Source organism: Rhinopithecus roxellana, chromosome 14 (assembly GCF_007565055.1).
Source record: "Rhinopithecus roxellana isolate Shanxi Qingling chromosome 14, ASM756505v1, whole genome shotgun sequence".
NCBI lineage: Eukaryota > Metazoa > Chordata > Mammalia > Primates > Cercopithecidae > Rhinopithecus > Rhinopithecus roxellana.
Window position 1 is genome coordinate 95,097,299 of NC_044562.1, and position 25,819 is coordinate 95,123,117.

The window sequence follows — 25,819 nt, forward strand, 5'->3', positions numbered from 1 at the left end:
CTGATCTGGCTCACTGTAACCTCTTTCTCCCGTGTTCAAGCGATTCTCCTGCCTCAGCCTCCCGAGTAACTGGGACTGCAGGCGCCCGCCACCACGCCCGGCTAATTTTTTGTATTTTTAGTAGAGACAGGGTTTCACCATGTTAGGCAGGATGGTCAGGATCTCCTGACCTCGTGATCCGCCCGCCTCCGCCTCCCGAAGTTTTGGGATTACAGGCGTGAGCCACCGCGCCCGGCCGGGATTGTTTTTAAGGGTTAAATAAATACACCACAGTTGGAACACTGGCACATAGTGCTTGTCAAATGGTAACTATCCATCTTCACGGAATCAAGACTGTGGTACCCCACTGCATGGTTCTCAGTTTTGCGTGAGAAAATCGTGCTTTATGTGCTGTTTTTAGTACAAGAAGGGAAATCTGGAAGTCCCTGCCTAGAGGGGAGAAACAGGCAAGAAAAGGCAGTTGGTGAGTCCCAGCATTTCAGAGTTGGCAGGGACGTCTATTTTATGGACGAGGAAGTGGAAGGGTGACGTGTCCTCGAGTCTCATTCAAGACCCACAGCCACAACTCTTTATGGAGAGTGGGACCAGGGCTCCAGGGTTGCTATGATCACGTTGCAGGTGAAAAGTAACGCTCATTGGAAGACAGGAGCGGAGCATTTAGTTACAAGAACAGTTAATAATTTGGGTGTAACCAAGTTCAGTGAGCAAACGAAAGTTGTCAGACTCGGAAAAACAGAGTTGCTAATGGAACGCACTCTTTACTAATAACGGCTTTGTACAGAGATCATTGACTCAGCTTCCAGTTACAAATGCCCGTGCGCTTCCAGTAGGACCGGAAAGCTCCCAGCAGCCAGCGATGAATGAAAATCGGAGTCCCGGCTGGCGGCGTGAGGGGCGGGGCAGCTGACAGGAGGGGGCGGGGCAGTGGGTCACGTGCCTGGCTTCGAGGCGGGCGCCGGAGGGGGAACTCTGAGCATGATTGGTTCCTCTTAACCAGGTGACCGCAGGTCGCGTTCCGGTTGGCAGGCAGCGGCCAGGGCCAGCGGCCCTCAGTCGGTAGGCGGTGGCGGAAGGAGGAGGAGCTCCAGCCGCGCTCTCTCTGGGCAGTGGCTGCGCCTCACAGCGCTTGTTGTGTTCCCCACCCCTTTTAAATAAGCCGGGCTGGTCACCGCCCTCGCAGACGAGTCAGCTCTGGGGAGGCGGCGGCAGCGCGGCGGCGGGGGTGCGGCCGAGGCCCGAGCCCTGCCCGGGGCCGGGCCGCGGGGCGGGCGGGCGAACCGCGGACGAGGCGGCGCTAGCTTGCGCGGTGCAGCCCCGGCGTAGCCCGGGGCTGCCGGTGCCGGCCGCGCCATTGTTGGGGGAGGGGGTGGCTGCTGAGGGCGGCGGAGTAGGGGGCGAGCGAAGGCGCCGGTGGCGGCGGAGAGGAGCGGAGGCGCCCCATGGGGAACACGCTGACCTGTTGCGTGTCCCCCAATGCCAGCCCCAAGCTGGGCCGGCGCGCGGGGTCGACGGAGCTGTACTGCGCGTCCGACATCTACGAGGCGGCGTCCGGGGACGCGGTGGCGGTAGCGCCCGCTGCTGTGGAGCCTGCCGAGTTGGATTTCGGAGAGGGCGAGGGCCACCACCTGCAGCACATCAGCGACCGCGAGATGCCCGAAGGTAAGGAGGCGGCGGATGCCATCCGCCCTCGGGCTCACCTCTGCCCGCCGCTTCCCCCAGAGTCCCCCGGGAGGCATCTGCCGCCTCGGGCTCCTTCCTGCCGGTAGCGGGTTTTCCCGGGGCTGGGCTCTGGGACGAAGGCTGTCTCTGCCTCGCGTCCCCACCCTTTATTCTTTCCCTGCTGCGTCTGGCCAGTTTCTTTCCCTCCTCCTTACCCTAACGCCCAGTTATTGCTCCCTCTTTCCATTCTCTCAAGCCGGCTTGGGACCCTCTAGTCCGCCGCCCTTCTTGTTTGTAGCTCTGTTCATTGTCTGGTGGGACTTTGCTAAGACTTTTGGGGCATATTGTTTTCCTTTTCTCAATGGAAACTCAAATACCTCAACTTGGGAGTACTCATCCCATTCCCTCAACCCATCCAGATGGTACCTAAGTGAAGGAACCAGGTAAGGGTCTGATTGTTCCTTCCTCCCATCCGTGAAGGTAGCTGATGCCCGCGACAGTTTAGACCCAGATGTTTGGGAATTTCTTATTTAGACTCAAAATAGAGGTTGCCATAGGAGACACTATATTGTATTCCTAATAGGTTAAGTCGGCTTGAAAGAAGCTGCTTTATTCCTTCCAACTATAATTTGAACACAGAAAGAAAGAAATTGGGGGGGAGAGTAAAATGACTGTGAAGGGTGTGAGAGGTTATTACCAGTGGTGCAGAAAAGTTGCTTTTTTGAGACGGAATCTCGCTCTGTCCCCCGCCCAGGCTGGAGTGCAATGGCGCTATCTCGGCTCACTGTGCAACCTCCGCCTCTCGGTTTCAAGCGGTTCTTCTGCCTCTGCCTCCTGAGTAACTTGAGATTACAGGCGTGCGCCACCACGCCCAGCTAATTTTTGAATTTTTAGTAGAGAGGGGGGTTTCACCATCTTGGTCAGCCTGGTCTCGAACTCCAGACCTCGTGATCAGTCCACCTCGGCCTCCCAGAGTGTTGGGGTTACATGCGTGAGCCACCGCGCCTAGTGGTTGTTTTTAACTCAGAGTTTAGCCACCAAGTTCTGATTGCTTTAAAATTCCCACGGTGACAAATACATCTCCAGCCATTCTCCGGTGACTTAACAGACTTCATTACCTCCTTGTTCTAAAAGAGAGGTGGGGTAGTTCATGGTTAGAAGTTTCAAAAGAGACAAAATATAAATTTAGACTTTAATTTATAATGTAATGGTTTGGAAGTTAAAATGCTAGACGCTGCCTGCTCAGAAGTGTTTGTTTCCGTGGCTCCCCTTCCTTCCTCCCAGTCCTGCCAGTAGAATCCTGGTCAAAGATGAGAATGTTGGAGTGCGTCAGAGTCTAAACCGTTGGGGTAGGGGTAAGGAGAGAGGAACGTTTAGTTTTTTGCCTCTAGAATTTTGGAAAGAGATTCGGTAAAAATAATTCCGGACAACGGCGTGGTTCTTGAATAAAAACTAATTCCTTTGAAGTAGAAAAACATTGTATCATAAAGATGTTTAAATCCAGTGGGCTCATTTGTTTCGTTTAAATGCCAGAGATTTCATTACTATAGAGGAAATGTTAGAACTCTTTTATTTAAACTTTGCTTGGGCTCTTAATTTCTTTAAAATAATAATTAAGCTTCATAATGGACATGCCTTCCTAACTGGGAACTACTGTACTCACCTTGCGGAATATTCAGACATTGTGAAAGAATGAACAAATGTATTATGTGAGTTAATTGATTGTACCTTTATACACAAAGCATGTAAGTACTTGTGAAAACTTAATGCTCTCTTAGAGAGGTGCCAGGTAAGCCTCTGAGTGATTTTACACACCAGTTAGTAGATGGATGGGTGGTGCTGGGTGAGAGCCACAAATAAGGCTCTCACCCAGTGTACTTGAAAATACATATTTTCATGTACATTTAATTTAGCCCTTCCAAAATAAGGCCTGTGTATATTCCCTGTGTTGCTAATGAAGAAATGAAGAGTTAGATATCTGAAATGACTATGTAAGACGGCCACTGAACAGAACTGAGGTTCTCAGTTCTCAGACTGACATGGAGATGAGATATGCCAAGTTCAGTTCTTTAAAAACTTTTAAAAATCCAGAATTCATCATGTATTTTACCCACGAAGTAGTCCTGTATTTGAGAACTTACTTCGGTCTTGATTAGTTCCTTTCAAAGTTTGTTTTACACAATTCAAAGGCAACATTTGCATCTCTTTTTTTTTTTTTTTTTTTTTAAGAGAAAGAGTCTCACTGTGTTGACCAGGCTGGCCTCGAACTCCTGGCCTGGGCTCAAGCAGTCCTCCCACCTCAGCCTCCTGAATAGCTGGGACCACGGGTGTGTGCCATCTTGTCTGGCTCCGTCTTATGTCTATACATTCATTTCTGTGGATAAGAATAAAAGTAGAGGTAACAAAATGGCCTAAATATACCCATCAAATAAACAGGTTGATAAATTTGAAGAGTTTGTTCTGGTAACTGTGAATTGAAGCTCAGAATGCCCTGGACAGAGGGATGTTAGGGGAAGCTGGCAAGAAGGAAGGTAGAGTGCCAGTCACTAAGCATTAAGGATGATGATAAGGAGGCCGGGCGCGGTGGCTCAAGCCTGTAATCCCAGCACTTTGGGAGGCCGAGACGGGCGGATCACAAGGTCAGGAGATCGAGACCATCCTGGCCAACACGGTGAAACCCCGTCTCTACTAAAAATACAAAAACTTAGCCAGGTGTGGTGGCAGGCGCCTGTAGTCCCAGCTACTTGGGAGGCTGAGGCAGGAGAATGGCGTGAACCTGGGAGGCGGAGCTTGCAGTGACCTGAGATCCGGCCACTGCACTCCAGCCTGGGCGACAGAGCCAGACTCCATCTGAAAAAAAAAAAAAAAAAAGGATGATGGTAAGGAGTGCTAAATCAGAAAAGTTGAAAAAAGAGAATTTGTAACCACAGAATTTACCGTTGTATATTAGTATGACAGTTACATTTTTATTTCAATTTGTCTCAATTTATTTTTGTGGCATTCAATAAAGTGATAATAGAAATCTCAATTTCGGCATTTGCCTATTATTCATAAGTTTCCATAGAAACATGGCCAGAACACCAAATATAAAGTATAGACACATTGAAAGTTTGCTTTTAGTGTCTTTATTTCAGACAATTTTATATCAGTCTCCCTGGAAACAGAAATTCTTACTTAGATGTAAAACATTTGGCTGGGCGTGGTGGCTCACGCCTGTAATCCCAGCACTTTGGGAGGCTGAGGTGGGCAGATCACGAGGTCAGGAGTTCGAGACCAGCCTGGCCAACATGGTAAAACCCCCGTCTCTACTAAAAATACAAAAATTAGTTGGGCGTGGTGGCAGGCGCCTGTAATCCTAGCTACTCAGCAGGCTAAGGCAGGAGAATCGCTTGAACCTGGGAAGCAGAGGTTGCAGTGAGCTGAGATCGTGCCACTGCGCTCCAGCCTGTGCAATGGAGCAAGACTCTGTCTCAAAAAAAACAAAAAATAATTTTAGCTTTTCTACAATGAAGAATTATTTTTGTTACTTAGACAAAAATCATACATAAATTTTGCTCGGCTTTGTTCTTCAAGCTGTTTCTTTCTTTTTTTTTTTTTTTTTGACAGAGCTTCACTCTTGCCTAGGCTAGAATGCAGTGGCGCAAACTCAGTTCAGTGCAACCTCTGCTTCCCGGGTTCAAGTGATTCTCCTGCCTCAGCCTCCCGAGTAGCTGGGATTACAGGCGTGTGTCACCATGCCCAGCTAATTTTTGTATTTTTAGTAGAGATGGGGTTTTGGTATGTTGGCCAGGCTGGTCTTGAACTCCTGACCTCAAGCGATCCAGCCGCCTTGGCCTCCCAAAGTGCTGGGATCATAGGCGTGAGCCACTGCGCCCAGCCTTTTTTTTTTTTTTTTTTTTTTTTTGAGAAGGAGTTTTGCTCTTGTTGCTCAAGCTGGAGAGGAATGGCGTGATCTTGGCTCACCATTGTAGCCTCTGCCCCCTGGGTTCAAGTGATTCTCTACTTCAGCCTCCTAAGTAGCTGGGATTACAGGTGTGTGCTACCATGCCCGGCTAATTTTTTGTGTTTTTAGTAGAGATGGTTTCACCATGTTGGCCAGGCTGGTCCGGAACTCCTGATCTCAGGTGATCCACCTGTCTCGACCTCCCAAAGTGCTGGGATTACAGGCGTGAGCCACCACTCCTGGTCTGGTCAAGCTGTTTCAAAGAGATGCTCCCAAGAAATTACTAAACATTTCAGGTAGACTCAAAAGTATTTTCTACTACCATGCCTTTATTTAATGTATGTCTAACATAACTGACGGTAGTATCAGTAGCACAAGATAGTAAGATCTTATTGTCCAATTTTATTAATACTCTCGACTTTTCATAGAGCCTTTTATGTTCTGACATTAGGAGCTTTGCTAATTTGCTGACTAAAGGTGCTCTCTGAAGTGACCCTTTCTATTCCCTTCCCTTGATGGGTGAAGGTAGGGAAAGAATTGGCAATGTGATGTGGAAAAACCTCTGAGCAACAGATCTTTCCTCTTTCCAGTAGCTATTTTAAGTCCCCCCCTTTTTTTTGCTTTTTTGAATAATGATATGTTTGATGTAAAAGACTCAGAGAATACAGAAAAGTCATTGATTATACTCAGAATACTGAGTTAACTTTGATTAATATTTTGGTATTGACTTTTTGATTTTTTTGTATGCATATGAATATAACATTTTATTTTAGAAAAATGAGATCATTCTGTATGAGCTGCTTCATAACTTATAGCAGTGAAATAATGTCATAAATTCCTGAACCACTGCTTGCCATCCAGAGTGTGCTCCAGTATATCTTTCCATGCCAGGGCACCCTGCTCTATTGCATGCCTTTTTATAACTGCTTAGTGTACCATCAGATGGTTGGAGTATCATTTATTTACCTGTCCTTTATGAATGGGCATCTTTTATAGTAACATACACAGACTCATTACATTTGATTTCAAGGGTACCAAAACACATTTTGATGACTGATGCCTTGTACCTCCCTATAGAATTAAGTTAAATCTATGGGTTGAGTCATTTTTGTAGTTAAGATATTTTAGTATTAAATGTTCTTATGCCAAATTGGAGTTAGCGTTGACTTTTTCCTGGACATTTGAATTCATCATTTAATATTTTTTGTTTCTTGGTAGCCTATCTTGCATCTTTAATTCTGAATAGCTACCACTTTAAAAGATGTGATGCTGAGAGAGTGTTAGAAGAAGTCTTAAAAGATGTGGGAAAACTGGGAGAAACTTGACTAGTTTTGGGGGTGCTGAAACATGTTTATTGAGTACCTTTAGGTGGCCAGGCTGTGTTCCAGATTCAGGGCAAACAGTGGTATACAAGACAGAGCCTCATTCTAACTCTGATCCTTACGTTCTAGAGGGAGCTAGGGATAGATAATATATGAATAATCAAGAATGTTAGATGGTGAGGTGCTGGGGAGAAAAGTAAAATAGGGTCATGGATTGGGGAGGAGGACAGTTACATGGGGGTTGTGGGGATGAAAGATGGCTGTTCTCCTTAAGTGACCTGTGAGCAGTCCTAAAAGTGAGAAGGGAGCCTTGTGAGGATGGTTGGCGAGAGCCAGGGGTCCACGCAGATGGATAGTTACTTTGGAGTTCCTTGAATGGGAGCAAACTTGTTTTTGGCAAAGGACAGAAAGACATAGGGTGGCTGCAGAAGAGTGAAAAGGATGCCAGGACTATGGTGGGTTAAGTCCATGTATGTATAGTGGGCCTTGGCAAAGAATATATACTCTAGTTGTGATAGGAAACCATTGGAGGATTATAGCCTGGGAAATATTTCTAATTCTTTCTTTTTTTTGAGATGGAGTCTCACTCTGTCGCCCAGGCTGGCTCAATCTCGGCTCGCTGCAACCTCTGCCTCCTGGGTTCAGGCGATTCTCCTGCCTCAGCCTCCCTAGTAGCTGGCACTACAAGCACGTGCCACCACACCCGGCTAATTTTTTGTATTTTTTAATAGAGACAGGTTTTCACCATGTTAGTGAGGATGGTCTCACTCTCCTGACCTCGTGATCCACCTACCTTGGCCTCCCAAAGTGCTGGGATTACAGGTGTGAGCCACCGAACCCAGCCAGTATTTTCAGTTGTTTAAGAAAAAGACCAGACAGTGACTCATGCCTATAATCCCACCAGTTTGGGAAACCGAGGCAAGAGGATTGCTTGAGCTCTGGAGGGGGCTGGGGCTAGCCTGAACAACATACTGAGACCCTGCCTCTACAAAAAGTAAATTAGCCAGGTGTGGTGGCACACACCCATAGTCCCAGCTACTCAAGAGGCTGAGGCAGGAGAATCTCCTGACTCCAGGAAGTTCAAGGCTGCAGTGAGCTGTGATTGCGCCACTGCCCTCCAGCCTGGGTGACAGTGAGACTGTCTCAAAACAAACAAACAAACAAAACAGACTAGCTGCAAAAGTAGGTAACAAAGTGATGAATAGACAAGTCACAGAAAAATAAATGCAGATGATCCGTAAACACAGCTTCACACTTAAGAGAAATACAAATGAAAACTATGCTGTGACTTCTCTGCTGTTGGGAGAAGATCCAAAAACTTGACAATACATTCTTTGGTGTGGCTGCAAAGAGAGTTGCATTCGTATATTGCTAGTGAAAATGCAAAGTGGTTTGAGTCTGTGAAGGGGAATTTGGCATAATCACAAACATTGCAAATGCATTTAATCCAGAAATTCTACTTCAAGGAATTTATCCTGAAGGCATACCCCATAAATATGAAATAACATGTGCATAAGGCTCTGTTGCATTATTTTCAGTAGCGAAATATTGGAAATAATATATCTAGTTAGAAACTGGTAAAATAAACTTGTTATATCCACACAGAGGAGAACTATAGAGCTGCTAAAAAAAAAAAAAAACAACAACAAATCTCTCTTTATTGCTATGGCTATGGCGTGATGACCAGATATCCAGGATATGTTACATGAAAAAAACAAGGAGGAGAACGTACAGTAATCTTATTTCTTACATTACTGTAATGAATAATATGTATTTGCTTATTTAAAACAACCACACTGAAAGGAATTCTTGGTGGTGGTGTGAGACTGTTTTTCCCTTAATTTCAGGGGTAGCCAAAGTGCATATTTCCTCAAGATGTTATTTTGGTATGGGCTTTCCAATAAATGCTGACTGTTCACTTTTGCTTTTAATTTGTGAAAACTTGGTTTTGTAATTTATTGTGCATTATGTGGTATATAGCAATTGCCTTTTCTTTTTTATTTTTTTTTTGAGATGAAGTCTAGTTCTGTCGCCCAGGCTGGAGTACAGTGGCACGATCTCGGCTCACTGCAACCTCCACCTCCTGGGTTCCAGAAATTCTCCTGCCTCAGCCTCCTGAGTAGCTGGGACTGCAGGCATGTGGCACCATGACCAGCTGATTTTTATATTTTTAGTAGAGATGAGGTTTCGCCATCTTGGCCAGGCTGGTCTTGATTTCCTGACCTCAGGTGATCTGCCTACCTCAGCCTCCCAAAATGCTGGGATTACAGATGTGAGCCACTGCACTTGGCCTATCGCAATTGCTCTTGCATTTCATTTTATTCTCACTATATTTTGAGTTAGGTAGTATAGGAATTATACTTGTTTTACATATGAGAAGACAGGCTTTGAGAGGTGTAAATCAAGTTTTCCAAAGTTTTTTAGTTTGTTTTTGTTTTTGAGATGGTCTTTATCTGTTGCTGAGGCTGGAGTGCAGTGGTGTGATCATGGTTCACTGCAGCCTCCACTTCTTGGTCTCAAGTGATCCTCCTGCCTCAGCCTCCCAAGTAGCTGGGACTACGTTTTCCAAGGTTTAAAAAGATAAGACTTGGTATGGTCGTGTGGTGGGTCACGCCTGTAATCCCAGCACTTTGGGAGGCTGAAGCAGGAGGATCACGAGATCAGGAGACGGAGACCATCCTGGTCAATGTGGTGAAACCCCGTCTCTACTAAAAATACAAAAATTAGCTGGGTGTGGTGGCACATGTGTGTAGTCTTAGCTACTTGGGAGGCTGAGGCAGGAGAATCGCTTGAACCCCGGAGGCAGAGGTTGCAGTGAGCTGAGACAGCACCACTGCACTCCAGCCTGGGGGACGGTAGAGTGAGACTCCGTCTCAAAAAAATAAATAAATAAAAAATAAAAGGCTAGGTAGATCAAGAATGTAAATTTCAGATATTTGGCGTATAGGATTAGAATTTATAGAATGACTCATGGGCTTCTTTGGATACTGCCATTTTTCCACCTTGTTTTCAGTTAATAAAGCTTTAGAGTTAAAATGGTAATATTGGATAATGAAAAATGGAGGTACTTATAACCCAGAGTTTTATTTTTTTTTTCTCTGGAGGAGACAGGGTCTCAACTCTGTCTGTTGCCCAGGCTGGAGCACAGTACTGCCCTTAGAGCTCACTGTAACCTCAAATCCCTGGGCTCAAGATATCTTGCCACTGCAACCTCCCAAATAGCTGGGACTACAGGCACGTGCCTCCCCACCCAGCTGATCTTTTAAAAAAATTTTTGTAGAGATGGGGGTCTCACTGTGTTGCCCAGGCTGGTCTTGAACTGTCCTCAGGTGATCCTTCTGCCTCAGCCTCCCAGAGTGCTGGGATTACAGGTGTGAGCCACTGCACTCCACCCAGAAATATGATTAAAAGTCTAAAAAAGGAGTTAAGTGCTATTAAGAAATACACCTGTAATCCCAGAAATACATAAAGGGAGAAAGATATACTATAGCATATGAAGTGTCACAGCTCAGTCACAATCACTAAAACATAGATTGAGGAGTAAAAGTCAGTTAAAGCAAGAGTGAACGCTGGCATAGAAGGAGGTGGAGAAGTGGTTTGGAAACCAGATTTGGGATTGTCAGAAGCTGGGAAAGCCGAAACAAGGCATGAGTGAGCATGAGATTGGAGCTTGGCTGTGTACTGTGTGACCTCAGATGAGGCAGGGCAGCTCAAGACCCATCAGGTAAGAGTTACCTGATGGGTGGAACGTGTGACTTAGATAAAATCTCAGACTTTACATCATAATAGAGAGGTTTGAAATGTTTGTGTTTTGGACCTAAGACTAATACATTGAGCATTATGATAGAGCAGGTCAGTAAATGCAGTAAGCCTTTAAATAAACAGATGCCCAGCAGTTGGCCCAGAAACTGCTGATATCTCCTGTTTAATTGGGATATATTGAAATCAGTATGTTGAAATCAGTCTCTTTCTCTGAAATATGCTACTTCTGTCGGTTACTTTCTTGGTTGCTGCCCTCTCCCTTTAATATATTGACAAGAAAAATCATTTCTTTACAGTTTACAATTGCATAATTTTAACACTTTTGGCCTTTAATAATGCATTTCATTTATTCTAAGTTCCATATTTTTACATTTTTAATTAACATCTGTGAAATTGAGATGGCTGATAGATTCAAGGAAAAGCAGTGTTCAATGTCAGTGGATCTTACAGATTTCTTCTCCTGAGGGGTGTTTATATTAAGACCTGAGTTTAATTTTTTTTGTCTTACTTGCCCCCATCATACTATCATGCTTTCAAATTAAGTTGCAATTTAAATTGATAATACAAAAATGGTGGGTCTTAAAATACAATTTTAGACATAATCCCTAACCATGATATCAAAAACCATTTCTTCTAGTTTCAAACATTCTTAGGAGTGTTTTGTTTTGTTTTGAGACAGAGTCTTGCTCTGTCGCCAGGCTGGAGTGTAGTGGCACCATCTCGGCTCACTGCAGCCTCCGCCTCCCGAGTTCAAGCAATTCTCCTGCCTCAGCCTAATGGCTTAAATGTCCATTCTGTAAAATAGCAATGTGTGGTATTTGTTAGTGCAAGTTATATAGGAAATTGTATCAAATAAATAAATGCCAGTTACAGCCATAGTGATGTTCCTCATTCACATCAATAGGAATTTTTTTTAAGCATCCAAAGCTAAAACTGATATAATTGGTGGCATTATATCCTAATACACCCTTAACTCCTTTAGAAAGCAACTGAGCACTATATACTGAGTGATGAAAACAATCTGACCTTTTGGTCTGATTTTCCCACTTTTGTGAAAAATCTTTCCTAAGGAGATTTTAAAAATAATTTTAAAATACCATAAAATTGAAGGTTTTCCTCCTAAGAGCAGAGCTTTGTAAGTACCTAAGTCCGCAACAATATGGGATTGGCTGAGTAGAGTATAGGAATAACACTTGATGGACCATCATTTATCCATTGCACAGTAAATATTCTCCATTGGAGTGGAGATCATTTGTAAAATAAGACGTAAGTTGTATATGGATTAGAGCTATTTTTTTAACATGCATAAGAAAAGCAACTTAAGGCTGGGCACAGTGGTCACGCCTGCAATCCTGGCACTTTGGGAGGCTGAGGCAGGCAGATCATGAGGTCAGGAGTTCAAGACCAGCCTGGTCAACATAGTGAAACCCCGTCTCTACTAAAAATACAAAACGTAGCCGGGCATGTTGGCATGCACCTGGAGTCCCAGCTACTTGGGAGGCTGAGGCAGGAGAATTGAACCTGGGAGGCGGAGGTTGCAGTGAGCCGAGATCAGGCCACTACACTCCAGCCTGAGTGATAGAGTGAGACTTTGTCTCAAAAAAAAAAAAAAGGAAAGCAACTTAAAGTAATGGTTGTGAGTTTATAATTTGTAATTTGTTTGTTTGTAATTTGCAAATGAAGCATTATTTTGACTCTTGCAAATTTCTGTTCATAAGATATTAAAGGAATGAGTTAGAGGCTTTTATCTATCCCCACCTTTAGTGTGATCACATCAGTATTGTTGATAAACCAAGCCTCTTACTTGCAAGTTCAAAAAATCTATCTCAAAATAGTTAAAAATTAAAAAAAAAAAATGTATAACCAGGGATTCACATAGTCAATTAGGGACTACTTGACCCAGGAATTAAGTGATCTCAGAACTTGTCTCAGTTCTGCTCTTCTGTTGATCTCTCCTGAAAAGACACCCTTCATGATGGCAGAGGGAACCACGGGTGGCAGCTCCTGGCTGTCTCACAGTGCTAGAGTATAGCCCTGCCTTTATCCTCTGGTTCCTAGGAAGTCCCAAGAGAAATGTAACTGATTGGCCAGCTGTAAGTCACATGTCCACCCTAAAACCCCTGAGTTGAGGGAGTGCCAGCTTGTTACTTGGACTAATTTGGCTTTTTTCTCTGTATCTTATCATTTCTTTTATACTAGCTGCCTTGGATTTTTTTTTTTTTTTTTTTTAAGATGTAGTGTCACTCTGTTGCCCAGGCTGGAGGGCAGTGGCATGATCTTGGCTCACTGCAACCTCCGCCTCCTGGGTTCAAGCGATTCTTCTGCTTCAGCCTCCTGAGTAGCTGGGACTAGAGGCACACGCCATCACGCCTGGCTAATTGTTTTGTATTTTTAGTAGAGATGGGGTTTCACTGGATTGATCAGGCTGGTCTTGAACTCCTGACCTCATGATCCGCCAGCCTTGGCCTCTCAAAGTGCTGGGATTACAGGCATGAGCCACCATGCCCAGCCGCCTTGGATGTTTCTTATATTTACACAGTAGCACATCTTGGTTTTCTTATATTTAAGAAATTTATATTACATAGTAGCACATCTTGGTTTGGTGGGGGTGGGGTTGGGTAGAGTGGTATGTGTGTGAAGCCTACTCCTCTTTGATTTTGGTACTTAATTTTCCTGGAGTTCCATTGAAAATTCCTGTTTAAATTTATCATGACGTGGGTACTGATTCGTAATATGGCTTCTTCTGTAAACATTAAGTTATTTTTTAGATTCAAATGGTGGTAGTATATTTGCTTTCTTTTCGAAAGGAAGTAGTCAGGAATCCTTTTAGAAGCTTTAGATAGAGGCTGGGTGTGGTGGCTCACGCCTGTAATCCCAGCACTTTGGGAGGCCAAGGGGGGCAGATCACAAGGTCAGGAGTTTGAGACCAGCCTGGCCAGCATGGTGATACCCAGTCCCTACTAAAAATACAAAAATTAGCCGGGCATGGTGATGCATGCCTGTAGTCCCAGCTAGTTGGGAGACTGAGGCAGGAGAATCGCTTGAACCTGGGAGGTGGAGGTTGCAGTGAGCCAAGATTGTACCACTGCACTCCATCCTGGGCAACAGAGTGAGACTCTGTCAAAAAAAAAAAAGAAGAAGAAGAAGCTTTAGGTAGAGGCAGCTGTGAAAGTCTCTGCCTGTCAGTTTGTGCACAAATGATTTTATTTTTCCAAGTAGCTTAACATTGTCACATCATCTTTTCAAGATGTGGAAAAACTTTAAACATAATTTTTGTGTGGGTCTTTTACATAAGAATAGTTTTCTCCAAAAGCATTTTAATAAAGTTCAGTCAAGGAATTTCCATGGAGAATAAAGCAATTGGTTTAGGTATGTAAGTTTTTAGTGATCTGGCAGTACTATTAAAATGGATGATTCATAATTCTTTTTAACCAGGAAGTCCCAAAATTATGTTCATGTAAGATTCTAACCAAATTACTTGGAAGAGAGAAAAGGATTCTAGGTAGATAAATTTGTGAAATGCTGAGTTTGACAGTAATCACTACTAGACTGATTAGTTTTTAATATATCAATGTGCATTTTGATTTTGTAAGAGCCAGGGATAGAGTATATTGTCATTTGACCACTAAATCGCTTTTTAAAAAATAGAGCAATTACATTAATATGTAGTTTTGGGAAATACCACTTTAACTGTTACTCTGGATCTTGGCCCAGTTTCTTACAAGATTGGTTAAGATAAGTGGCTTGAAATGGACCTTGCTGGGCCGGGCACGGTGGCTCACCCCTGTAATCCCAGCATTTGGGAGGCTGAGGTGGGTGGATCACCTGAGGTCAGGAGTTTGAGACCAGCCTGGCCAACATGGTAAAATCTCATCTCTACTAAAAATACAAAAATTAGCTGGCCTGGTGGGAGGCATCTGTAATCCCAGCTATTTGGGAGACTGAAGCAGGAGAATTGCTTGAACCCGGGAGGCGGAGGTTGCAGTGAGCCGAGACCGTGCCACTGCACTCCAGCCTGGGTGACAGAGTAAGACTCCATCTCAAAATAAAAAAAAAAAAAAAAGTACTTTGCTGAAGAATACCATAGATTTTATTTTTTCCCCTCATGACAGGTTTTACTATCCCATATAATGACAAAGTTTGTTTCATGAAAATTCAAGAGTCTGTTTTGTAGTCTTACCTAAATATATTATCCAACTTTGGTGCAAGGTAGACTACAGGCAGATTTATCGTGACATAGGGGCAAAATTTTTTAGAAACAGCCCTAAGATCTGCTTCAAAACATACTCTTGATGTAACACCAAATTAACCATACTGTTAGAAGGAAGAAGTGAGAAATTGAGGGCAAAAGTTAATAATTTTCTGACAAGTTCCTGTGTATTAGAACACAGAACTTCTATTCAGTCCTCTTAAATCTGCCATGATGAATAGCCCCCCCAAAAACCACAGCTAACTAAATTAGTTCACTTGTTGAATGGAGTTAGAATTAGCCATTTGATTGTCTAAAGAACATTTGCCAAAAACAACTCTTTGTTTTACCATATTTGATGTATTGAGCTGGTGCCTAACAGTAACTGGCCACAGCATCACCTGCTACTTGAGATTGTTCTTGAAGTGTGCTAGTAATAGCAGCAGAGAGGAGAGTGTGGTTATATTTCTATTCGATAAGTTGAAGGAGGGGTGGGTATGTGTGTGATTCATGTAACATTTGTACCAGATTGTTTAGGCACAGATTTTTTATTAAATGTCTCTGACACAGCCTGGTTTTGTTCCACGTGTGTGGAGAGATTCTACAGTTTTGCATTCCCCAGGAGTATTTCTGTATTGTTGTCTTTATTTCCGTCATATTTATTACTAAAAACTTCTCTGAAGACTGTTAAAAGTGATTAAAATGGATGTGTATATCTATTTCAGAAATCATCTTTTCTACTCACCTAAAATATCACATCTTTTTCCTCCTCTTCTGTAGATTTAGCTTTGGAGTCAAACCCTTCTGACCATCCAAGGGCAAGCACAATTTTCCTGAGCAAATCTCAAACAGATGGTAAGACAAAACTGTTTTTTCCTTCCAAGGAAAAGACTGAAAACTGTTTCTATTTTATTGGATATGTTATAGAAGGCATTTAGAAGAACTGATGTATTCGTTTAAATTTTTCTTTTCATATGTTCGCTTATTTTAATATATGATATACTTTCTTTTAGTTGTGATTGTTTAGTAATAACATGTAGACCTTCTATTTACAGGTTTTGTCACCTTTTTATCAACACAATTAATGGCCACCTGATTTAGTAACGTCAATTTTTTTTTTTTTTTTTTAAAGAGGCCGGAGTGCCTTTATTGCCCAGGCTGGAGTGCAATGACGCTGTCTCAGCTCACTGCAGCCTCAACCGCCCATGTTCAAGCAGTTCTCCTGCCTCGGCCTCCCAAGTAGCTGGGACTACAGACATGAGCCACCACGTCCGGCTAATTTTTGTATTTTTATTAGAGACGGGGTTTCACCATGTTGGCCAGGCTGGTCTCAAACTCCTGACCTAGTGATCCGCCCTCAGCCTCCCAAAGTGCTGGGATTACAGGCGTGAGCCACCGCTCCCGGCCAGTATCATGGATTTATACTTATTTCTACACACTTCTTTGACCTCCTTCCCTTGTCCAAAAGAGTACATTTTAAAGATGAATGATAGGATTTAAGTTGCAGCTTGGTTTCATTTGAACACATTTTTTAAAAAATCAGTTTGTATACAGGGATTGAATCTGATTTTGGCTTCCTTTTATACAATGCTCTAACCACATGAGCCTATCACATTCAAATTTATGCTACTCAGAACTTTTAAGCTATTAACTTTTCCATCCTAATGTAATGTAAATGTAAACATGCCCTATGGTGTTTCCTAGAAGGTTAGCCTCAGCAAACGAAACTTTATGTACATTTTCCTTGCCTTGCTTGTTTTAGGATGAGAATCAGAACTGTTGTATTTTTCTGTACTCCTGTTTATCTTCCTTAAAATTATGTTAAATCCTAATTTGTTTGCTAAAAAGCCGTACACAGCTAGGTTTTTCAGTTTATTTCAACAACAAGAATACAAGAAGCGGGGGTTCTGTAATATTTGAAGTAATGCAACACGATACAAAATGCGGGGTTGTAAGCTGCATTTTCGAAGCTTGTGTGGACTTTTATCTGTCTTGAGCTGGTCATTTCTGGTTAGGATAGTTGTTTTTCTTAGTTTCTTTCAGAGCCACAGGCTTCTCACACATGCAGAGTGTGGAAGCAGTAAAAGAAGAGCTATCCCATGCTCCTCTTTCTTCAGTGGTAAGGAGTGTGTGCTTGTGATACTCGTCTAGCATCAAAGGAAGAGGCAGTGTAGGAAACAAAGCGTGGTCCAAGTCCCTCTTGGAGCTTTTATTCTTCTGGCCTTTGTTAAAATGATTTTATGTGCTGAATATACCATGTTCAATTAGGTTAACATTCATTTTAACTTTTAAATTTAAGGTAGTTTACTTTCCACTTATGTAAAGACCCGTTTATTTTTTCAGTAACATATTAGTAGATGATCAGTAAGTGGTTCAGGATGCTTGCAGGGATTGTGGTGCAGCTAGAGATTGGCACCTAGTCAGAAACTGGTTCTTAGAGCTGTCAGCAGTTAGATCTTGGTAATTAAGCGACCTTTAAATGTAGAATTAAAAAATACTACTGGATGATGTTTCAGATGTGCAACAGGGAAACCTATTAGCTAAATTTCTCACTAAGCATAATTTGTTTTGCCCCTTTCTTTTGTACATAGGGATTCTTTCATTTCTATGTAGTAGAATATCTGTTAGGTCAAAAAGCAAAACTAAGTTTTTAGATTTTATTTTATGGGATTCATCTTGCCAGATGATTTAAATGATGAGTTTTGTTGGAAATTATTTTTTAAATGGAATTTTATCTCATTTTGTATATTGGTAATCAGATGATCAGCAACTACTTTTGTACTGTGGCTTTTATATCAGAATTGATCAGCTAATTTTTTTTATTCTTAGTGCGAGAAAAGAGGAAGAGCAACCATTTAAACCATGTAAGTAAACAGTTGGAAAGTTAAGAAATTAATAATTGAATTAAAAGTATGTCTGCTGTGATTCCATAAAAATATAATGGGGACCCAATACTGTTAGTATGGTCCTCTTTTTGTGGATTTTCTAAATGATTTCTATTTTCCTAGGAATCAGATGCAGGAAAGTCTTTGACTTAGTGTGCCCATTTGTTCAGGGTTTCTGACATTTAAGTTAAATTTCGGTAATTTGGTTGTGGTATAAATATCTGCCTTAAATATTTTTACCTAAATTTTTAAATCTTTTTAAAAATCAAGTAACAAAATTATAATAGCTAACTTCATTTTTAGCACTATATGTTGACTTCCTGTCATAGCAGGTGAAAGCTTCCTCACTCTACCGTGACCTTATTTTCTTCCCTCTATTCCCCCCACATATATCACATTTTAAATTAAATCAGTATTTGATGTTTACATTGTTATACAGATGTTATTCACTGCTGAGTCATGTGTTATTCTCACTGTCTCCTCCTTGTACATCCTTTGTTTCTCTTAAATATTTCTGAAATCTGAGCATGTCTGCATGTCTCTTTTCCTAGCCTCCACTAACTCACACAGTCACATGCTGTGAGTATCCCTTGGCTGGTCTCCTTGCTTTCATGGTCTTTTTTTTTTTTCTGTGGAATTAATTCCCTGACTATATTCATTTGACTGTTTTCTAACAGCTATTCCCCCCACCAAATGTTGTAGCATTTGCCACATGCCTATCAAAAATATTTTCCATCTACTAAAACACATCTGTTCCATTTTTCTCTTGGAGACAACTTTACTCAGCCTTTTGTCATCCTCCTCAAATGTAGACGGGCTTTTCCTAAGCCTGCTCTGTGCCTGTTTTCCTGGGATCTCTCTCTGAAGTCACCTGGGATCTCACATAACTCCTCTTGTTTTGGGTCCCTTAAATCCTAGATTCTGTATTCCCTCTCTCTTGTTATCCTTCCTAGTTGTACTGGAGCACATTTTCCTGGGAAAGGGTCCATAGACAGACATGTTTAGAAATCTAGCCTGTCCGAAAACCTCTCGTTTCTTTTTCTTTTTTTTTGTTTTTTTTGAGAGAGAGTCTTGCTCTTGTCACCCAGGCTGGAGTACAGTGGTGTAATCTCGGCTCACTGCAACCTCCACCTCCCGGGTTCAAGCAATTCTCCTGTCTCAACCTCCTGAGTAGCTAGTATTACAGGCGCCTACCACCACGCCCGGCTAATTTTTTTTTTTTTTTAGTAGAGACAGGGTTTTGCCATGTTAGCCAAGCTGTTCTTGAGCTCCTGGCCTCAAGTTCACCCACCTCAGCCTCCCAAAGTGCTAGGACTACAGGTGTGAGCCGCTGTGCCCTGCTAGGTGCGTCTTTTCTGAGTCTGTTCAGTTTCTTCAGAGAAGACTCTCCCAGTTTTCTACTTGGGGAGTACAAGCATGGCTGCTCATTTTCCAGAAGCAGAATTGGAAAAGGGAGGTGGAGTTCTGCTTCTCAGTGTGTAGTTTTTTTTCCCATTTCTCAGATTTCAGTCCTACTATTTCTGAGCCCAGACCTTCTATATTCTTTATAAGATGGGAGGACAGGTGGACCTGGGACCCTAATTACATGTTTTCAACTGACCTTGCTGGTTTTGTTTTATGTTTCATTCTACCTTCCAAGGTACCATGTGTCTTTGAGTTTGGAGCCTGCCTTGGGTTCTGCAAGACAAACTAACTTGATCCTGTTCCAGTCACTCTCTGTAGGCACTAAAGTTGTGCTTCCGTATCAGTTACCACTCCATTGTCTTTTTCATCTTTCAAGATTTATTAAAAATCATCTGCTGTGGCCAGGTGCGGTGGCTCACGCCTATAATCCCAGCACTTTGGGAGGCTGAGGCAGGCGGATCACTTGAGGCCAGGAGTTTGAGACCAGCCTGGCCAACATGGTGAAACTCCATCTCTACTAAAAATATAAAAATTAGCTGGGTATGGTGGTGTGCGCCTGTAATCCCAGCTGCTCAGGAGGCTGAGGCAGGAGGATAGCTTGAACCTGGGAGGTGGAGGCTGCAGTGAGCCAAGATTGCACCACTGCACTCCAGCCTGGGCAACGGAGCAAGACTCTGTCTCAAAAATTAATTAATTAATTAATTAATAAACTCTCAAAAATAAATAAATAAAATAAATAGAAAAATTTTCTGCTGTCATTCCTGTTGCCTGATCCTGTGTATGACCTTTATTTTATGTCTTTAATTCTAATGAATTTCAGGAGAGTGAGGAAATACATTTGTGGTCAACCTGCCATGTTTAACCCAAATTTAGAACCTTTATTTAAAGTGTAAATCTAAGTTTAAATTCAACATAATGATACTAATCCAGACATTTTTTAGTTATACCTATAATAAGCATATTATACTCTTCTACTAAGGGCTTAGGAATTGTATTCAAACTCTGCACCCTGCTGTATTGTCCCATTACTGTGCAACATAGATGGAGGTGTTTTCTTTCTTTTTTTTTTTTTTTTTTTTTTTGAGACGGAGTCTTGCTCTGTCGCCCGGGCTGGAGTGCAGTGGCCGGATCTCAGTTCACTGCAAGCTCCGCCTCCCGGGTTTACGTCATTCTCCTGCCTCAGCCTCCGGAGTAGCTGGGATTACAGGCGCCCGCCACCTCGCCCGGCTAGTTTTTTGTATTTTTAGTAGAGACGGGGTTTCACCATGTTAGCCAGGATGTTCTCGATCTCCTGACCTCGTGATCCGCCCGTCTCGGCCTCCCAAAGTGCTGGGATTACAGGCTTGAGCCACCGCGCCCGGCTGGAGGTGTTTTCATTAATGCACAAAATGTCAGAAATTTTTAAGTTAATTAAAAGTCATTCTTTTTTTTTTTTTCTAAGATGGAGTCTGTAGTACCATTTACCTCTTATTTTAAATGGGTTAAAATAAGAGGCATTAGGTACAATGGGAAAAGTCAGTGGGTAGGGATAGGAGTTCAACAGGTACTTTACCTTTAAGGTTTCAGTTGTGACTCAGTAGACTACTAAGTGTGATTATTTTCTATCTTTGCTATTCTACCTTAAGTCTACTCATACCCCTTCCCTTTCTTGTTAAAGATTGTCATTTGTGCAGACTAAATGAAGATGAATGATATATTCTTTGTCCCTATTTTGTGACTACCTGAAATAACATCTGTAAACTTGCAGTAGTGTTTTGTTGTTTGGATTTTTTTTTTAAGTATTTGTTTTTGTTGTTGTTGTTGGGACGGAGTCTCGCTCTGTCGCCCAGGCTGGAGCGCAGTGGCCGGATCTCAGCTCACTGCAAGCTCCGCCTCCCGGGTTTACACCATTCTCCTGCCTCAGCCTCCCGAGTAGCTGGGACTACAGGCGCCCGCCACCTCGCCCGGCTAGGTTTTTTTTTTTTGTATTTTTTAGTAGAGACGGGGTTTCACCATGTTAGCCAGGATGGTCTCGATCTCCTGACCTCGTGATCCGCCTGTCTCGGCCTCCCAAAGTGCTGGGATTACAGGCTTGAGCCACCGCGCCCAGCCAGTATTTGTGTTTTATATTATTATGTTTGCCAGTTGAGGTTGTAAGTCAGCATTGGTAAGGCTTTAGCCTAAAATAAAGGAAATTGTTGAGTTTTCCAGCAAGATGATGGGGGAATTACTTGTTGCCAGCTATAATTGCTTTGCTCAGAAGCTTAATTCTGCCACCCTCTAGTCTCAAGAGATACAGGGATGCTCTTGATAACAAAAAATTTGGATAGTTGAAAGTTAGTGCTGTGTCTCATGCTACATATTGATTAGCAGAGAGGTTTCTTTTTTTTTTTTTTTTTGAGACCAAGTCTTGCTCCATCACCCAGACTGGAGTGCAGTGGTGCGATCTTGGCTCACTGCATCCTCCGCCTCCCAGGTTCAAGCCATTCTCCTGCCTCAGCCTCCCAAGTAGCTGGGATTATAGGAGCCCACCACCACATTTGGCTAATTTTTGTATTTTTAGTGGAGATAGGGTTTCTCCATGTTGGCCAGGCTGGTCTCGAGCTCCTGACCTCAGGTAATCCACCCTCCTTGGCCTCCCAAAGTGCTGGAATTACAGGTGTGAGCCACCGTGCCTGGCCCCACCTTCCACTTTGAATGAAAGTATTTGAATGAGTCAATTTTTATTTTTTATACTGTATTTGTTTTTTGAGACAATAAAAGTATATACATTAACACAGTTAATGTAAACTATATACATTAAATATAATAGCTTAAGAAACATGAGTTTAGATATAGTTGAAAATATTTCTAGCTTGAAGGAGAATTTGGTCCTTCAAATAGTAATACTTTTTAAAAATAGAATACCTGGGACTTTTTGTTAGTAAGAATTAAGTGACTGCAGTAAAAACATCTGAAACAAAATGGTGTTACACTGTATGGATATTTCTGATTATTGGCTACTGGCAATTTTTTAATGCATGCACTTTTAAAAGCAACAACTAGACCTTCTCCCTGCCCTGTCTTTATGTATATGTGTGGGATACTGATGGAAGAGTGTGACAACGTGGTAAAAATTATCATTAATAGGAAGAAGGAAGGCTCATCTGAATTAGTTTTTTTTTTTTTTTTAAGTGTTAAAATTATTAGTATTCTGTGGTTTAAAAAAATGCTGTTACTTTCAGCTATTCGATGACTGGGATTTGGTTACTGACCTTATTTTTAAGGAAGAGAATTGTCTTAATATAGTTCAGGCTGTTTCAGTATTTGACTGTTGCACTCTTCCCAAATAAATGGATACTTCTAAAGTGTTTTAAAGATGGTTTATTTTCTGGAGGGCTCAAAAAGTTCATGGTCACCTCCTTGATACAACTGCAGATAAATTCTACTAATTTGTGTCTATAGTAGCATTTACCTTCCAAATTGTAACTGATTTAAATAATTTGTCAAACACTTGTTGAACTTCTTAATTTGTCCCCATTTCTGTGCTCAGCAGCCAGGGGTATGAGGAGGAAGAGTCCTTCCTTCCCTGGAGAAGCTTCCCTTCTTTTTTTTTTTTTTTTTTTGAGACGGAGTCCCACTCTGTCGCCCTGGCTGGAGTGCAGTGGCGCAATCATGGTGGCTCCCTGCAACCTCCGCCTCCCAGGTTCAAGCAATTCTCCTGCCTCAGTCTCCTGAGTAGCTGGGATTACAGGTGCGCACTACCACGCCCAGCTAATTTTTGTATTTTTAGTAGAGACGGGGTTTCACCATCTTGGCCAGGCTGGTCTCAAGCTCCTGACCTTGTGATCTGCCTGCATCAGCCTCCCAAAGTGCTAGGATTACAGGCATGAGCCACCACTCCCGGAGCAAGAAGCTTACTTTCTTATGAGGGGATACTCCACGAGCAATTGGTATCATGTAACAAGTGGTGAATTAGATGGATGAATGTACCAAAAGGGAAATGTTTTTTGGTGTGGCTGCTGGCAAAGGGATCCCAGAAGGTAGATGGGGCCAGACTTACTGGGATAAGGAGGAAGAACTAGGTATTCCAGGCAGAGCAGCATGAGTGAGGCAGGCAAGTGCCATGATGCCTGTCAAGTAACTTATAGAATAAAATTAATAACATTTTGAAATGGAGAGTGTTCTCTGAGGTTCTCATTTGAGTAATGTAATGGCAGTTTTATTTAAATATGAAGTGAAAGTTAAATTCCTAAAGTTGTTTTTGTCATCTGTTTTTTTGGAATATTAAAGTGATACTTTTTCTCCTCCACATAAGAAAACAGGCCCCCTCTCGCTGTGGGTGATGGAGCAGCCCTGGCAGACAGAGCCTCTGACTGTGAAACACTTGTTTCTCATACTGTCTCCTGAACTAATACATTTAGTATTAGTAACTTAGTAAATGTAGTATTAGGCTTTCATTTACTGCAATAAAATGCTCTTTTGCAAATATGATTTAAGACATTACATTTTACTGTAGTAAATGAATAATAGAAAATCTCAGCTACTTTTTATTGCTTAAGAAAAAAACACAAATCTTATTGTAAACTTTTCCCATTAATTTATATAGGGAATGCATAACAGATGCTTGCCAGGTTTGATTATAGGTATCACAAGAGCAGCATTTTATAACCCATTCCTCAAAACACTGTCTGTGGGAGAGCCTCCACTGGGTTTCCCATAGAGCTGCACATGATACCACACTCAAGTCAGTTCATGGAGTGTAAGAAATATCTTTATGCTTTATCATTTGACATTTTAACCAAGGAAAAAACCACACTTTTATAGGTTTAACTTACTGTGACATTTTCTTCTATTTCCCTTCCCCTTCAGGTATCTCCAGGGCAGCTTACTAAAAAGTATAGCTCATGCTCAACAATATTTCTAGATGACAGCACAGTCAGCCAGCCTAATCTTAGAACCACAGTAAAATGGTGAGTACAACTAGGCTGCCAAGGGCTGAGTGACAGACCCCCTTTGCTAAAAGCATCCTCGCCATCCTCGGTAATTTCAGCCATTTGATTGTCCTTTTCAGCAATCAGTTTAAGAAATTGGTGTCAACTATATATTGATTTCAAGGACCTCAATATGAATTTTCATTTCCTGTTTTAATCTTAGGCTGCATGGTGGAAGGGAAAGCCAGTTAGTGAAGAAGCAATCCCAGCAAAGTGTAGCTATTTATTTAATGCATTTATGTTAAGACAGTGTTGAACATAATGTGAGAAGGAGAGGCGCTTTTTATTGGATGTTTCTGGAAAAACATTAGTTTGTTATGAGTTACAGGCCTAAAACAATGTGTACTGCTTTGGAAACTACTCTTGGAAGAAGGAACAGCTTGTCCTCTACTGGCACCACAGTGTATCTGCATTTAAATTTTCCCTGTCGTGCATGAGCACCTCTTGGGCACAATCTGAGATGCACTTTCAGAACACCCTAAGATGAACCTTTCAAGTTTATTTAAAAACCAACAACAACAACAACAAACAACTCCATTGGGGTTGTCAGGAAACTATTAACATCTTCGATTATGAGCGTTGATTTTCAGAACAGAGTTTGAGAAGTGCTACACTAGAATATTAATGTCCTTATCCCTAATTTTACTTTTCAGTCTAAAAACGTAACTAGCTTATAAACTTACTTGTTTCTAATGTACTAGCTTTTTTTTTTTTAAGTTAATTCAATTGTCAGTAACTTCTACTTTAAAAGCAAAAAATTTACACTCATATCATGTCACTTTCCTCTTTCCCTTATAACAGTAGTTGAAATTGAATTGTGTTTCAGCACAAACTGGACTCTGACTCTGTCTAAAGTCCTGAGCTTTGACACCTACTGAGTAATCATTGAATGTTTGTATTCAGCCAAGGTCCTAAATCCTTGAGTTAAAAAAACCAGTCCACTTTGGCTAGAGTCCCTGGCTTCTTTTGAATTCAAAAGATTCTGATGTTTCTGTAAGATTCAAAGTAGTTTTAAAGATTAACCTTGCTCAAACAAGTATAATAGATTTCATGCTTTTTTCCCCCTATTTTAGTCTTAATTTTTAGATGTCTACTTTGGGAAGTACAGTAAGTTTTCATTTGTTCTCAGTAAGTTTTAGAAATGATCATTTGGTATATTTCACTATTGGTTAAATAAAGGTTTCACTAGTAGGGCAAATTGACTTTTAGGAAAGATTTTGAAAAACGTTTATCATGGCTTAATAGTGCATTATTCTCATGGGATGGGTGAGCCATATCAGAATCACTTAAGTAACTTTTTTCAGACTGTATGTCTATAAACACATTCATCTCACCTCCACCTTCCCTTGATCTCTAGGCAGTCACAAGCCTTTTAGGAAAATGAAGAAGGCATGTGAGGCATAATTACACGGACAAGCACATCCCAGATGATTCTGATCTTAACCCTAACTCAGTTGTTCCCAAACTTTGCAGCACATAGGAATCATCACCAGGGGAACTTTAAAAACAACCCTCAGGCTGGGCACGGTGGCTCACACCTGTAATCCTAGCACTTTGGGAGGCCGAGATGGGTAGATTGCCTGAGCTCAGGAGTTCAAGACCAGCCTGGGCAACACGGTGAAACCCCGTCTCTACTAAAATACAAAAAAATTAGCCAGGCGTGGTGGCGTGCACCTGTAATCCCAGCTACTTGGGAGGCTGAG

At 42.0% G+C, this 25,819-nt stretch overlaps 1 protein-coding gene across 2 annotated transcripts in view; it reads left to right on the forward strand.

Annotated features, from left to right (window-relative positions):
• The first annotated feature begins 1,076 nt into the window (after window positions 1-1,076).
• Window positions 1,077-25,819, forward strand: part of CCNYL1 (cyclin Y like 1) — a 44,811-nt gene continuing 20,068 nt past the window's right edge. The window contains exons 1-4 of one of the 2 annotated variants that reach the window (XM_030916772.1): window positions 1,077-1,659; window positions 15,656-15,730; window positions 17,705-17,739; window positions 23,995-24,095. In XM_030916772.1, coding sequence (XP_030772632.1) covers window positions 1,440-1,659; window positions 15,656-15,730; window positions 17,705-17,739; window positions 23,995-24,095 — 431 coding nt within the window. In that variant the 5' untranslated portion in view covers window positions 1,077-1,439. The remainder of the gene's footprint in view (window positions 1,660-15,655; window positions 15,731-17,704; window positions 17,740-23,994; window positions 24,096-25,819) is intronic. The other variant, XM_010386066.2, reaches the window with a different exon arrangement.